The sequence below is a fragment of the Glycine soja genome, chromosome 17 (genome assembly GCF_004193775.1).
Source record: "Glycine soja cultivar W05 chromosome 17, ASM419377v2, whole genome shotgun sequence".
NCBI classification, from domain to species: Eukaryota; Viridiplantae; Streptophyta; class Magnoliopsida; order Fabales; family Fabaceae; genus Glycine; species Glycine soja.
The window spans coordinates 6489001-6503477 of record NC_041018.1 but is presented as its reverse complement, the minus strand read 5'-3'; the positions used below and the strand labels follow the sequence as shown (position 1 = coordinate 6503477).

The following is a 14477-nucleotide window of genomic DNA, read 5'->3' as shown; positions in this document are numbered from 1 at the left end:
AAACTTATAAGGACTAAAAAGGAACTTAAAGCATTTTACAAGAACAAGAAAACATATTTTAGCCTTTCCAAAATAGTTTTTTTTAAAATTAAATATTTACATTTAACTAACTTCTTGTTTTTTTACTAGCTAAAAAGTTTTCAAGTGTTTGGTAAATAAATATATTTTAGTTTCTTCTAACATTTTTTGAGACGATGCATTAAGTATTATTTTTTAAAATGCTAACTTCTACTGTTTTCTTTTTATTTTTAAATATTTATTAGATATCCTTTTTAATCTTTTTAATCTTTTCCACTTAAGGTAAAAATTTATTATTTTTATCCTTTGTTTACTTATGATAGAATTTTCTCATTTTTAATTTTATTATTATATGATATTGATAGAGATATATAATAATTTAATGTAGTATTTTTTGGATATTTTATAAATAAAAAGGTACAAGTGTTTAAAATTAATTTAATACTAAAATAGTAAATACTACAAAATATATTTTTACCAATAAAATTAAATTAAAATTTGTATAAAACATTAAATAACATGTCTATTTATATAATTTTACGTTTTTAGCTACCTCATCGGCTAATTTTATTAAATACTTATTATTCAATGAAAATAATCTTACAATTTTTTACTACCAATTAACTTTTTAACTTTCAATTAACTTTTTAAGCTTCGAGTAAGCATTTCAACTAATTTTGTCAAATATTTAAAATAAGAATTATGTTTAATTTTAGATTGAATTGAAATAATTATCTTAAAATTTATACCAATAATATTTTATTAATAAAACTTGTTATATTGTGAATTTATGACCACTATTATATTCATACTATCCAGATTTGCCCCCGGTATTTATTGCACTTCATTTTACCCTTTATGTTTTTTGTTTTTTTTGTAAACAGAGTGTTAATCAATAATCGCAACTCAAAATCAACTATATGAATATTATATTCGGTTTTCATAGTTAGATGTTGTGTAACCTATATTTGTTTTTCAATTGAATGACAATCATTCATGGCGAAAGGTGTAAAATTATAATGGCGGATATTTAACGTGCTCTAAAAATAAGATCATAAGACCAAGAGTAAAGCGCATATGGATCAATATTCTTTATTCATTAATAATTTTGAAGTTCCCCTCACATACAAATGGAGCATGTAGAAAAACTAGATCATAGAAGAAATGGGAACATAGGAAGCACGCAAGGAGCCAGAGTAGAGTGTCCCGTTATGCTCATGAACCTCACTCGCTGCCTCACTACCAAATTCCTTGACAAGAGACAAAATCTGTAAAATGACACCATTCTCACTAATTCTGAGTCCACCAGGTAAAATAGTGGGCCTAGGAGGTGGATTTGGTCCTAAAGCACCATTCACTGCCACCCAAAATTGACCTCTCTGGTTGCTTCTAATGTTGTCTGGTCTTCCCGTAAGTTGCAAGAATAGTTCAGAGGAATTTGCTCTTGGTCCTCTCAGCCAAAATCTCTGAATTCTGTTTGCCAAGTATTCACTAACAAGCACAAATGACCCGTCTCTGCTTACTGCCACCCCAGATGCCAATGCAAGACCCCTCATCAACACTCTTGTTTGGTTCGTTTTTGGGTCCAGTGAGAATAGGCTCCCGGATTGGTCTCTGCTGCTTTGTAGTGCCTGAGCATCCCTGTAATAATTAAGTGTCACATTTGTTAATTTATTAGCCTAGGCCAAAGTTAGTATGTAAGTAAAGTGGAATATTTCTTAATATTGTCTTCCTAACACATTCTCTGTGATTGAAATTTGTTGATAATCATCAATTTTTGTGGATGACATATTTAATTAAGAGATAGAATTATTAATGATAAGTGAAATTCATCAAAATTCTTGATCTTTAATAAATTTCAGCTGGTGTCACTAGCATTTCTTTTAAGTGAAAAAAGAAAAGAAAAGAGTGAAATGTGTGAGGAAGGAATTAATTAATTACTTGAAACGGTAGTTAGCACTAGCTTGGGTGAAATAAACGACTCCACTGTTGACGTCTACATCCAAACCATCGAGAAAGCCTAGAGTAGTGTTAACATTCTCTTGTTGTGGTTGTATATCTTTAAAGCATTGGGTTGGAGCCCCTCCATTGGGTCCAATCTTGATAAGCCCGGAATAAGCATCAGCTACGTATAGTTCGTTTGTTTGATGGTTGAAACGCAATCCTAATGGCCTCCCACATGTTGCTTGGAGTTCTGAGAAATCAGCAAGCCCATCACAGATTGTCTTGTTTCTGAATTTGACCAACAAAGCAACATTAATTAATCTTCAGGTAACATGTACTAGAGCTCATAAATTAGAAAACTCAAAGCGTGAGTCATGTGTATCACTCAATTGTTAGTAATGTTTACCTGTTTGGTGAAGTGAAAGCATATTCCTTGAAGCCCTCGGTTGGACCAGCATATTTGAGAATTCTTCCATCAGAAACACCGACATATGGCCCTCCACCGTTCCGGTCGAATGCTACGGACTCAGGGCCTGTCACTGGTGAGGGTAGCGGCAACCTGGTGATTAGTATAGCCACTGATGGCGAACACAAGAAGAAAATCATAAAAGTTGCAGAGATAGCTATCATCATTGCAATGCTCTTAATACTACTCAATAATGTTTGATGTAAGGCACGAAACTTAAGTATTCAGTGATGATATTTATAGGCATATGTGAACGCCATATGCAACGCAATATAGGAAAATAAGAGGAAACGTGAAAGAGCACGACCTTGTAACAACCTCGTGAGTGGTGAAAAGACACACAATCAAGCAAGGCCTACTGTCAGAAACGCTCTCAGTTTGTTGTGAGTAAGGATTTGTTAATGGAGAAAGTAGAATATGTGAAGATTGTGCATGGAATGAAAATGTGTAAACTGAAGCATCGATAATAGGAAGTAGAGATTGTCGGTTTTGTAGTTTTGTTGCAGATCCATAAACCCTTGAAACTTTCTCCTCAACGAGCTTTCTCTCGTGCCGTAACTCATGAATATATGAATGATGATGCTCTTAATGTACACCTCAAATGAAACGCTCAATCTTCTCCGTCCGAGTTTAATTATATGTTTAGTTTAGCTTGTTTTGTAGAGAGAGAATTTTTTTAATTTCTTTAAAAATAAGATTATTTCTCCATAAAAAAGTGTTCGCAAATTTGCACTTTGAACAAGATATCGATTTAATTGAGAAATATTGATTAACGTCGGATTGGGTTAGTATGCCAAAGTTGGTCGGCTAAATTGATTTTTTATGCCAAACTATAATTGTGTAAGTAAATTAATTTTACTTTACTTAAAGAATAAATAAGGCAATTGTATACCACGATCACGTGGTTAATATTAACAACTGAAACAAAGTTAAAATCTTTTTAAGGGAAACAAAGTTAATTACTATTAGACATTTTGACAATTTTATAATATTATTAATCATTTATGAAAGTTAATCACTATTACACATTTCAAAATTTTCACGAAACTATTAATCACATGTTGATAATTATATATAAATATATTATATTCATTAGTCTTAATCATTGTGAGAAAAAATTAACCATACAAAAAATAATAACATTCTTATCTCTTATGGATTCAAATTTATTTAAAATCACAATATTTTATCAAGTCTTACATCTTACATTTTTCATGATTTTATAATTTTTAAATATAACCAATAATAAAATATGTCAAAAAATACGAGTGTGTTATTACCACATCCCATTTTGGTGATATTTTATTTTAAGAAAAAGATTACATGGACACCTATTGTGTTATTTATCACCTAAAAAGAGAAAAAAAAATACAAAGATAGAATTTATGATATAATAAAAAAAGTGCTGAAAAAGTATTTAAAATGATAAGGTATTTATGTATCATTATTTTAAACAACTCTTATTTTTCTTTTATCTTTCTTTTCTTAAACACATCACATCATCTATCATATTAATATTCTTTTTTTCTTTTCTCTTCATCTCTCTTATCTAAATTGAGGTTGGGTCAGAATAACTTTGTCAAAAAAAAAAAAAAAACACTTCTCATTTAAATCATGTTGCTAATGAATATCGATGTACAAATCACCGGCGTACATTACTCTTTTTCTTTAGTTTATAAAAAATATTCCTCTGAAAAAATATAGCATTGTGATTAATTTAAAAATCTAACTTCAGATATTATAGTTTAAGTAAAAAAAGTTATAGAATGTAGCTCATCAACCCACAACGAGCAATCTTAAAAACTCAACGGCCACATAGAAAACAATCTCTGGCCCAAAGGATCAACCAGAAGGGTGTTTTTTTTATGCATTTATGGAAAGCATAGGAAGCAAATTGGAGGGCCCAGGAAACAACTGCCCAAACAGAAATAAGCTCCATGCTATAATTGATCATTTCGGATTTACAAAGTTTGGAGGTGTCCTACCCGTTGCAATTACCATCCACATCCAAAGTGCTTCTGGATATAAAAACCCAGAAGCAATAAACATAATTTTAATTGGTGTCCTATCATGGTATCTTCGAAAGATACAAACTTCAAATTAATTATTAAATATAGCACATTTCATTGTTTTTAATTCTACTCTATACCAAGGAATATAACTCAATGTTGAACAATATGTAAATGTTATAAACTCTCTAATATTGTGTTCAATTTCTATTAATAAAAAAATTTGTACTCTGTTGCAAGTTTATTAGAATACCTTTCTCCGTCTAAAAATTTTGCCTCAAATTTTTAAAACAGGTGATATAGCAATTTTGGATGACAAAATGATGGTGCAAAATTTCTTCGCCAACTTGCTTGTCTGCATTGTGAGTTATACACTAAATAACTAGTTCATGGCACCTCATTTGGTTCTTTGCTCTCTGAATAAAAATTACAAAATATAGGCCCAGGTTGCTGCCAATGTTAATTCAGCTGGAGCACACTGTACAGATACATGTGTGCTTGTTTCAAAAGAGTGAAGTTGTAAGCTCAGTAACTTCCGCTACAACTTGATCATAATCTGACTTTAGTTTCTCTTGTTCCCCTTGCTCTATTTCACCCTTTGCAGGCTTTGTCTGTACCAGAACACAGCAAGTAGGCCTCTTTGTTGCTCCTGCGCCTGCAAGATCCTGGAAAAACAATATAAATAACAAACTTTAAGTGAACTTGCATAGTAATTGGAGTTTCTTGAACATGATATATGAGATAGCATGAACAAAAATAACCAACAGTTATAGAAAAAATATCCATGTTTCTCCAACTCTTACTCCCACATTTAAAATGAAATGATAAGTGATAACACAATGATATGCCGTGCAGGTCACAGAAGCAACAAAGAATGGTAAAGTCAGTAGTACTTTAAGAATAGGTATGTGATTTAAAACTTCCCCACAAGGTTCAAATCAGTTGAAAATTGGATATGCAGGGGGAAATAACAAGATCCTTTGTTTCATAAACTGAGCTAAAAGTATTTTGGTTTCTTCTTATTATGCAGTTCTCTGATATTCAGTTAAATTAAAACAAAACAAAAAAAAACGTGTCTAATTCATTATGATAATTACATTAGTGTTGCTATAAGTGTTAGATGAACAACTAAAAACATGCATTCAAGTTCCTCCAGTAGATGCATCATCTCACTCATGTTTGGTGCTTCAATATTTCTTATGAGGGAGGGGAAAACATTAATGAAAAAAAATTGGGACTTGAAAGAGGTAAAGCAAGAGGTCTACAATAATAGCAAAAAGACATATGGAACACAAACATAATCAAGATATGGAATGCAGAGTTGGTTGCGTACTTCTTTAGATGGGACATAAATATAAGGAATGTCAGACTCTTCACAAAGAATAGGAACATGAGTGATGACATCAATCGGTGATATGTTCCCAGCAATCACACACAATCTGCATTCACAATACCGGAAAATTAGGGTAAGCATTTCTAATGTTTTTGTGAGAAAGAAAAAGTTAGAAAGAAAACAGACAGACCCTTTATGACCTCTCCTTATACTTTTAACGACCTCCTTCACTCCTCTTTTCAAGCATTTGTGTTCGGCAGCTGAAACAACACAATATATATACTTAACTAACACCAAGCAGCAAATAAAAAAAAAACACAGACAAATTGAGAGAATGCGAATGGATCATAAAGCTAACCTCTACGAACAAGTTTTAGGGTTCGCTTGCAAAGCTTCTTCCCAGCAAGAGGTTTAGCAATGGGAGCCAGGGCCAACATCTTCTTCTTCTCCTTCTCTTTCTGCACCGACTTCTCTGCCTCGCTGTCGCTCCCCATCTCCCTCTCTCACTCTCTGTTTTTGCTATGAATTGCGTTGCGCCAGAAAGAAGCTTTAAACCCTCTCTCTCTCTCTCTCTAGCTAGGGTTTAATTTTTTAGGATTCGAGTCTACGAGTTTCAAATACATGGGGCGGAGATACAAGTGTGTGTGTGATTAAGAGAAAATAAATGAAAAAAAAAAGGTCGTGTTCGATTCCGTGCTAAAATAAATTAACAATTAATATTAATATTTGTCAACAAAAATTACACGGACACTCCTCCTGTTGTTTTTTTTACTTGGTTGGGTTTAAGTTCTAGCTCAAATTATCCATATCTTAAGTTTAGGCATTTACTTTCCTTCATGCACTTTCCATTTTCATTATATGGATAAAATTATCCTTAATGAGTTTTAGCACTCCCTTTTCTTAAATGTTTTCGGGAATATCAATTCTAGAAATGTATTACTGAACACTAATTCAATACATAACTTTTGATTTTTTACTTATGGAATACAAATTCCTGAATATATTTAGGAAAAGGTAGTATAGAAACTTATTAAGGATTATTTTGTCCGCACAATGAAAATGGGAAGTGCTGGATGCAAGTGGTGAAGTGCAGCGGCCCAACTCAAGTTAGGTCTGATTGTTAAGGGCAATTGTTATTTCCACTCTCCCTTATTACCAATACACTTCTCTTTTTCATTATATTTTTAATTTTCCCCGAAACTATCCCTACAATACACTCCCCTACTTTGTTCTAAGAAAAAAAAAACACTCCTCCTCTCCAAGCAACTTTCAAAATCCATGCTGATACTGAAAATTGATGAACCAATATAAAAAAAAGGACACTTGGGAATGAATAGAGAAGACATGCAGTTAAAAATCTTAGCGGAATTTTTAACAAAGCAATCAACCACTAAATCAAATTTATCAACCTTAAAATCTGAAAAAGGGGTCAAATTTGAATTTTAGCAAAACCTCTCTTTGAATAAACTCTTATTTCTCGGAAGGTAACAAGGTTGAAGCATTGTCGTGAATTTGTGATTTTGCATAGTAGAGGAACCAATTGCATTGGAACAAAAGACCACACCCTTAAATTTATCATAATTAAGCAGTGCCTTAACCATGATTTTCCCATTTAGGCCTTGCTCGTCACAACCTCAATTCTCACTCCTTCCCCAATGTTGGTGTTGGGGAATGACCCCTTGAAAAGAGACGATGTTTTGACTAAAGAAAGAAATTGGAAGAGGAACATGTGGGAAGGGGTTGAAGGTAGAGGAGCTCAGTGCACTAGTGCGGGATGTCACGATGGAGGGAGATTAGTGCAATCGTTGTCGCTGGGCTCTAGGCTTCCACCTTCATGTGAGGCCACACATTCCACATCGTCACAAACATGAGGAAATAACTTTTTTTCCGAAAGAGTTAGGGTATGGAGAGTGTTTGTTACTTCCAAAAGAGTGCATGAGGAATTGAGGATTGAGGGGAGTGTACTTACTGGGCAGTTTGGGAAAATAAATAAAAAATAATGGAAAAGGGAGTATACAAGAAATAATGGGGAGTGGAAATAGCAATTGCCTTTTAAGTGTTGAGTAAGATAAAGCCCAGGTCCGAATACACCAAACAAACAATGTCATACGATGAGTCTATGACTATGAGTCATGGTTTCAAAATTTATGAATAATATAATTACAATCAGGGATTAAATTACACTATTTTACATTTTTTACTCAATAATTATATAAAGCTTATTATTACATTCACATTTCTTATTACATAAACTGCATTTACAAAATCTTAAAATGATTTCAAAATTAGTGACATCTCGTTGATATTTGTCAAGTTTCACTTTCATTTGAATTTTTTTTCACCACTGAAGCATTTAACCATAAATAACTGGATATTTAAATAGTATTCTATTAAAAGTTTTTCATTTGCGCACCAAAGAAATCATTTGCTTAAACTTCTCTACTACGTACCTCCTAGCTTTGATATTGTTCTATTATAAATAAAGGTGGTTTTTGATATCATGAAACACAAGGTTATTCTTATCCCTCCAAATAACCTCAATTGTCAAACCAAAGGTAATGTCCCAGTTGGTTCGAGACTCGAGAGTGAGAGTTCCCGTGGAGACTGGAGATTAAGAGAGAACTACTCATGAGTGGAAGTATGAAAGAAGGATTGAGTTAAATCAATAGCTGGTTCCACTAAAAATTCCGATTCAATCATTTAAGAGTAACCACAATTTCCCAATTTAAATATAAATTAGGTTTTATATTTTCAACGGTTTTCCATCTATTTGCATACACTTTCATCCAGGCTGCAATTATTGGATTTTGCTAATCTCCAAAAATTAGCATACATGCCCAATTGGAGCAAACCAACTAACTAACCAAGCAATTTAACCAAATCAATTTATTCTGGAAACCCATAAGCAACAATACAACACCTATCAACGAATATCGAGAGTGCCGCCGCTCAAATGGCTGGTTGTTGCTGAGTAATGCAATGTATATTTCCACCGGCCAAAACAATCTCCCTGGCACCTTCAATTCCCACAACCTAGGAACCGACAAACATTTTTAAATGTCATTCAGTAACCAGAACCATGCACAAAAATAAGAACCAAAGTTTACATAAACGACATATAAAATACTAGTGCACAACAACAAAAAAAATAGTATGTTGCTAGTTGCTACTACTATTAGCTCCGCAGCTTGGCCAAACGATGGGTATACATTTGCCAGTTTTCAAGGAAAACTCTACTCAATTTCTGATGTGTCAATGAATGATGATGATAGGCTGAGTGAGATCAAAGAGAGTTCACTTTGAAAAGAGTCAATGCAAAAACGCATCATCTTGAATGATAGCATTAGTTCTAAGCTACTTCTAGAACAAACAGTAAGCACTTGGGGCAACAAAAAAAATCCATACCCTATCAACAACAACAACAACAACAACAACAACGCCTTATCCCACTAGGTGGGGTCGGCAAAATCCATACCCTATCATTTGAATTTTTTTATATCTCCAGTCCCTCACAACACATTTTTCCCACTTCTAAGTTTGACTGTTGTCTGTTTCATACATGCTTGTGTTTCATTTTTTCGAGTTACCAACCACCGTTGTTTCTTTAACTGGATATTCTTCGAGATTTTCAGGATAAAATATACCCCTAAATTTCCTATAATGCATTCAGAAATATTACTTGATCTAAACTAACATCAGAAATTATTGCAACCATACATGTCCTTCAAAGATTACCGTACTGCTTGAAGCTTTTTTAACAAAAAAAGGATCATTTTAACAATCAGTTTTACTTACTTCATGATGAGGGAAGGCCTTAGATAGGACTCGGACAGCTTCATCATCCCACTTTTTATCTCCAAATTGTGGTGCAATGATAGCTTTATTTGCAATGTAAAAGTTTACATAGGAAGCAGCAAGCCTAGTACCTGGAAGTCTTGGCTTAGCCTCATTATCCTGACAAATGTAGAATCATACCAGAACAAGTATTAAATGGGAGTTAAATCTGTCTAATTCATAATTTATCACTCACAATTGTAATAAATAGAACCACTCCAATCTTAAACCATGCCATCAGGTATCAATATTGAGTTAAGCTCAGTATATCTATCTTCATATGATAAGTTGTAGCATAGTCATTATTTGAATATCGCAATTAAGTCTATAACTGATTACAAACCGTTGTTACTAAAAATTGTTTGAAATATCTGTCTAGTTTATGGCACCTCATTTTGCTTATTTGAAAGTATAATAAACTAAAACAGGAAAACAGGAAAATCTTTAGCTATAAGTATGACTAGGTCAGCTGACTGGTTGCTAACTGCTTCAAAAATTTGATGCACCCAGCATCCTAAATCACCTTATTTCATTTTACAGTGTTAAAATTTAGATTAGGTGTGCAAAACAATCAGAGGATGCATTGAATCAGAGTAGTACAGGCAGCAGATCAGTTTGTAGTATTTTGCTCTTCCTGATATTACATCCCGTTGAAAACATAATTGTTCATTCATTTCTTGACTGTAAATGAAATTCATGTTGACCTAATATACAGATCTATGGTAGAGGTAATGATAGGGTTGGAACTAGGACACTAAACTTTCCACATAAGCAGAGACAAATTCTATTAAAGAAACAGTATACTGAAAACTTGAGAGATACAAACCAACCAAAACAGATTTTAATTGACTCTTCATGCAAATCCTAACAAGTGTACAAGTGGAATAAACAAAATCATAGATTTACCTATGTAGTTTTCCATGTGGTACCAAATCCAATAAAAAATGTTTCACAACTTCTTTAACCAACATTTAAACTAAGTACTAACCAAAATATACGGGCAACAGTTTGATAAACAACAAACCGTAAAAAAAAAGAGCTCAAATATGACATCATAAACTTCTATAGCTGATGACCGTATAGCAACAAACTATGCACTGTATCATTTAAAGATATACTACAATGATAATTGGGTCATTATGATAATTATTCCAATAATTTTTTTAATGAAATGAAATAATAATAATAATAATAATAATAAAGATAGCAAGGTCTCCTTTCTAGTTATTACTTTCAAACATGAAGAGAAAAAAATAAATGGAAAAGTAAAGAAATAAAAAGTTGAATGTTTACCAGAGAAACCCCAGCAGCCTCGTCCTCTGTCATATAGAGTGGACTGGGAACATGGAGTTTAATGATTTCAAACTTTCTACCATTAGCATCTGTTTCATTTGAAAGCAAAGAATATGCTTCTACAGATCTTTCATACTGAGGATCAGTTTCATCATCAATCCAAGACAGCATAACCACACCAGGCCTCACAAAACAGCACATGTTATCAATATGACCATTTGTGTCATCATCTCCTGTATAAAAGCAGCGTATTAGAATTTAGGGAATAGATAAAATCTAAATACCCCAACATAACCTAAAACATGTTTGTAATACTTCCAGATCATCTCTACAGAGGGACAGGTCTATGCTCTTAAAAATTTACTAGCTCAATTGGAGTTCAAGTGTGAAAATAGTAGGAACAACAACATAAGGATCCCCAAAGACAGTTGTAAGAACATCATAACAAAATAAAACATCTACAAGATTGTTGTTTCTTTCTGTCAAAAATTAGCCAGAAGGATTAAGGCACAAGTTCCAAATTTCTCATTACTGGTGCTTAGGTGGAACCTCCTAATTTTGTATTAGCTTTCATTCAAAGAAAGATGTAAATAAATCTGTCAATTTTACCTTATTTTTAGTTTCATTCTGTAATGCAGAAAAATACTTAGGTCTTAGGTGATATAACCAATATACATTAACTGAGTAATTGTGAAGGTCTGAAGTCTATTATGTAATGGTGAAAGCTAGTCATATGCACAGAAGTTAATTTCCTGACAGAAAGTGCATTCAGAACAAGAAAACAGCCAGATTCCACTTATCATATAAATATCATGATATGGTTCTACAACTAGTTATCTAGCTACCGCACATTCTAAGTTGCACCTTATATTAATCATTTGTTCTATTGGTTTTATGCTGGGTCAAGTTTTTTTTTCTTTTTTTTAAGTAAAATTATTCTTGTCAAGAAACAAATCTGTAATTTGTATAAAAAATTGTGCAACAGCACATGATTAATGGTCCATATGAATTTTTACCTAACTGAAATTAAATATCCTGCTTGAAATACCATCAATTTATAGGAAAGATCAATATCAAGTTTATATACCATATAATCCACGAGGCAACCATATAACCTTCCGGATTCCAAGATATGTCTTAAGTTCATCCTCTATTTGGTTCTTACTCAAGTGAGGGTTCCTGTTCTTGTTCAAGAGGCACTCTTCTGTGGTAAGACAAGTTCCTGAAGAAAGGAAAAAATGCTGAAGTAAACAGAAAAACTTGAAAATTTTATTCACAAAAGATCCAGGTATAGAGCCATAAATCTAAGTATACACGATCTGATCTCAGGACAAATTGAAACGGAAGTCATGAAATGTACTAAACCACATTCGTGAATACAAATAGAATAAAATATTTTCTTGCACACATGCCTCTTATCCTCGTTCTGAATAAATCAGCAGTAAAACTACATTTATTTACAAATGACTACATGCCATATCACAAGCATGTAGCATCCAGTCAAATTCTACTTTATATAAAAAAATTCTTCAAATAAGATAAAACTTACATGCAGTTCTTTAAGTGTTGTTGGTTTTGTTCTCAAATCAAAATTGAACTTCCACCTCGGTAATCTACATTGATCTTTATTGCAAACCTTTACTATGCAGATTATCAAAGTGAAACTCCAATTCTTATTGGAGAACAACACCATCGGCATCCAAGGAACTACATCAAAGTTTTGTCCGTTTAAATATTTCCCCAAACTAGAAAAATGTCCCTTCGACATGGCAAAAAAACACTACATATAACTCTTACCTTCTCCATCCACATGGATGCTTCCACCTTCAAGCACCATCGAATGTGAAAATCTAGGAATCTTCTCAATTCCCAAAATCTAGCAACAAAACCAGGTAAGCAATTCACACGGCCAAATAAATAAATAAATATATAAACAAAGTGAAATATTGAACTTTCCAAACCTTCTTAGCCACAAGCAAATCAAGACTCCAATCACAGTAACATCCATCTTCTAAGCCTAAACAATTCATAAAACTTCATTAGTCAAACAACCAACAATCAACACATAAAAATAAAAATTTAAAAACAAAAAAAAAACATTTGTATCTTTTAACCGTTCTTTAAATCACCCATCCTAACAAAAATAAAAAGATCCGAATATCAAGAGTCCTCCGAGTGCTTACCTCCCCAACTATTAAAATTCCAGTCAATCCCTGCAATCCTGCTCACTGCATCACCAGATTCCGGCGTGGTGCTTCTTCTCACAACAAACTATTGAACAAAGCAAACCACACTCTGCATTCTTATACATTCAAACACGCACATGGTTCAGAAAAACTCATGCGTGTAGAAGGAGAGAAACTCACAGTAGGTCCAATATCACGGAACCAAGAATCGTTCATGTTCATCTCAACGACCCTGATATGCTCCGGTAGCTGACTCCGCGCGTTCTCCCACTATAAAACAATTCAAGCGTCATCAGAAACAAAACCAACACCGTCACCGTCCATAAACAATGAATACTAAGTATCCAATAGGGTGAAGTTATAAAATTGGCTTGGTGGTAAAAGAAGAAGGAACCGAGATAGTGAATTCAATTTTCCGCTGACAAAAAAAAAACTAACAATTAACAATTAACGTTGGCCCAAAAAATAAAACAACCTGTGCAGAACTAACACAAACTGTTACAGACTCGAATCTTGAGATTGCTGACGCTACCCTCGCAAACACGCGTTGGGCGTGAACGGCGCCGTCACGCCAGTTATCGGCACGTTCCTGTCACGCAACATCAACTTGCCATAACAAACCAAAAAAAAAAAAAGAATAATAATAACAATAATAGTATAGTTAGGACGTAGTTTTCTCACAGGCCAACCCATCCAGCACTGCGCGTGGGTTTCCCACTCCGCAGGCATGTGGAATCCGAGAGCGCACGGTGTCCCGTTTAGATGCATCACCATGTTCACGCTTCACTTTGCTCTGTAATTCAAAGCTCAGACGCTAAAACAAAAATATTCAACCCTGTTTCTGAAAAAATAAAACACGATTTGAGATATGCATATAGCATATGCATGACTTTTCAATACTGTTGCGCGTAATAACTCACCGCCGCCAAATAATGAAAAACCTACAATCAAAGGTAAAGGCAGAGAGAGGAGAGGAAGGAGGGAGACGCCGGTGTTGCAAGGTCCTCAGTCGTGTTTTGCAAAGAAGTTCTTTTTGGCGTGCTGGCTTAAAGGAGGAAACAAAAGTTAAAATTAAGATTAAATATAATCAAATTGATCCGATAAAAAAATATAAATTTATTTCCTATATAAAAAAATGCTATAAATTAATTATGTTTGTTAAATTATGAGGATTTTTAATTAATTGTATTATATATTTTTTCGAAATCATTTTATAATATTCAAAAATTAATTTAATAAAAAATAATATTTTTTAAAAGATTAATTTGATATAAAATTATAAAATTTAGAAACTAATTTATTTATAAAATTAATTTATCGTATTTTTGTACATCCAAAAATTTAATTTAAATTTTTTATCTTTTAACAATTAATTTTTTTGGCATCTTTAAGAA

The 14477-nt window shown here is 33.1% G+C and overlaps 3 protein-coding genes across 5 annotated transcripts; all 3 read right to left on the bottom strand.

Moving 5' to 3' along the window:
- Window positions 1-1085: 1085 nt before the first annotated feature.
- On the bottom strand, window positions 1086-2648 carry LOC114393025 (protein STRICTOSIDINE SYNTHASE-LIKE 12-like). Its single transcript, XM_028354284.1, has 3 exons — window positions 2369-2648; window positions 1960-2250; window positions 1086-1659 (listed from the first exon to the last, which is right to left on the bottom strand). The coding sequence occupies exons 1-3, from the start codon at window positions 2593-2595 to the stop codon at window positions 1167-1169; spliced, it is 1011 nt and encodes a 336-aa protein (XP_028210085.1). The 5' UTR covers window positions 2596-2648; the 3' UTR covers window positions 1086-1166.
- Window positions 2649-4719: 2071 nt separating this feature from the next.
- On the bottom strand, window positions 4720-6378 carry LOC114392285 (H/ACA ribonucleoprotein complex subunit 2-like protein). The gene is made up of 4 exons (XM_028353354.1): window positions 6129-6378; window positions 5961-6030; window positions 5771-5876; window positions 4720-5102 (listed from the first exon to the last, which is right to left on the bottom strand). The coding sequence occupies exons 1-4, from the start codon at window positions 6262-6264 to the stop codon at window positions 4941-4943; spliced, it is 474 nt and encodes a 157-aa protein (XP_028209155.1). The 5' UTR covers window positions 6265-6378; the 3' UTR covers window positions 4720-4940.
- Window positions 6379-8422: 2044 nt separating this feature from the next.
- Window positions 8423-14153, bottom strand: LOC114394071 (agmatine deiminase). Of its 3 annotated transcripts, none has more exons than XM_028355633.1 (11): window positions 13984-14153; window positions 13765-13876; window positions 13559-13672; window positions 13264-13353; window positions 13081-13168; window positions 12859-12914; window positions 12695-12773; window positions 11985-12119; window positions 10898-11130; window positions 9566-9724; window positions 8423-8803 (listed from the first exon to the last, which is right to left on the bottom strand). In XM_028355633.1, exons 2-11 carry the CDS (start codon window positions 13855-13857, stop codon window positions 8720-8722), a joined length of 1131 nt encoding a protein of 376 aa, XP_028211434.1. In that variant the 5' UTR covers window positions 13858-13876; window positions 13984-14153; the 3' UTR covers window positions 8423-8719. The 3 variants fall into 3 exon arrangements, with proteins under 3 accessions (XP_028211434.1, XP_028211433.1, XP_028211432.1); XM_028355632.1 differs by having other exon boundaries at window positions 14004-14153; XM_028355631.1 differs by having other exon boundaries at window positions 13765-13924; window positions 14004-14152.
- Between the last annotated feature and the right edge of the window lie 324 nt (window positions 14154-14477).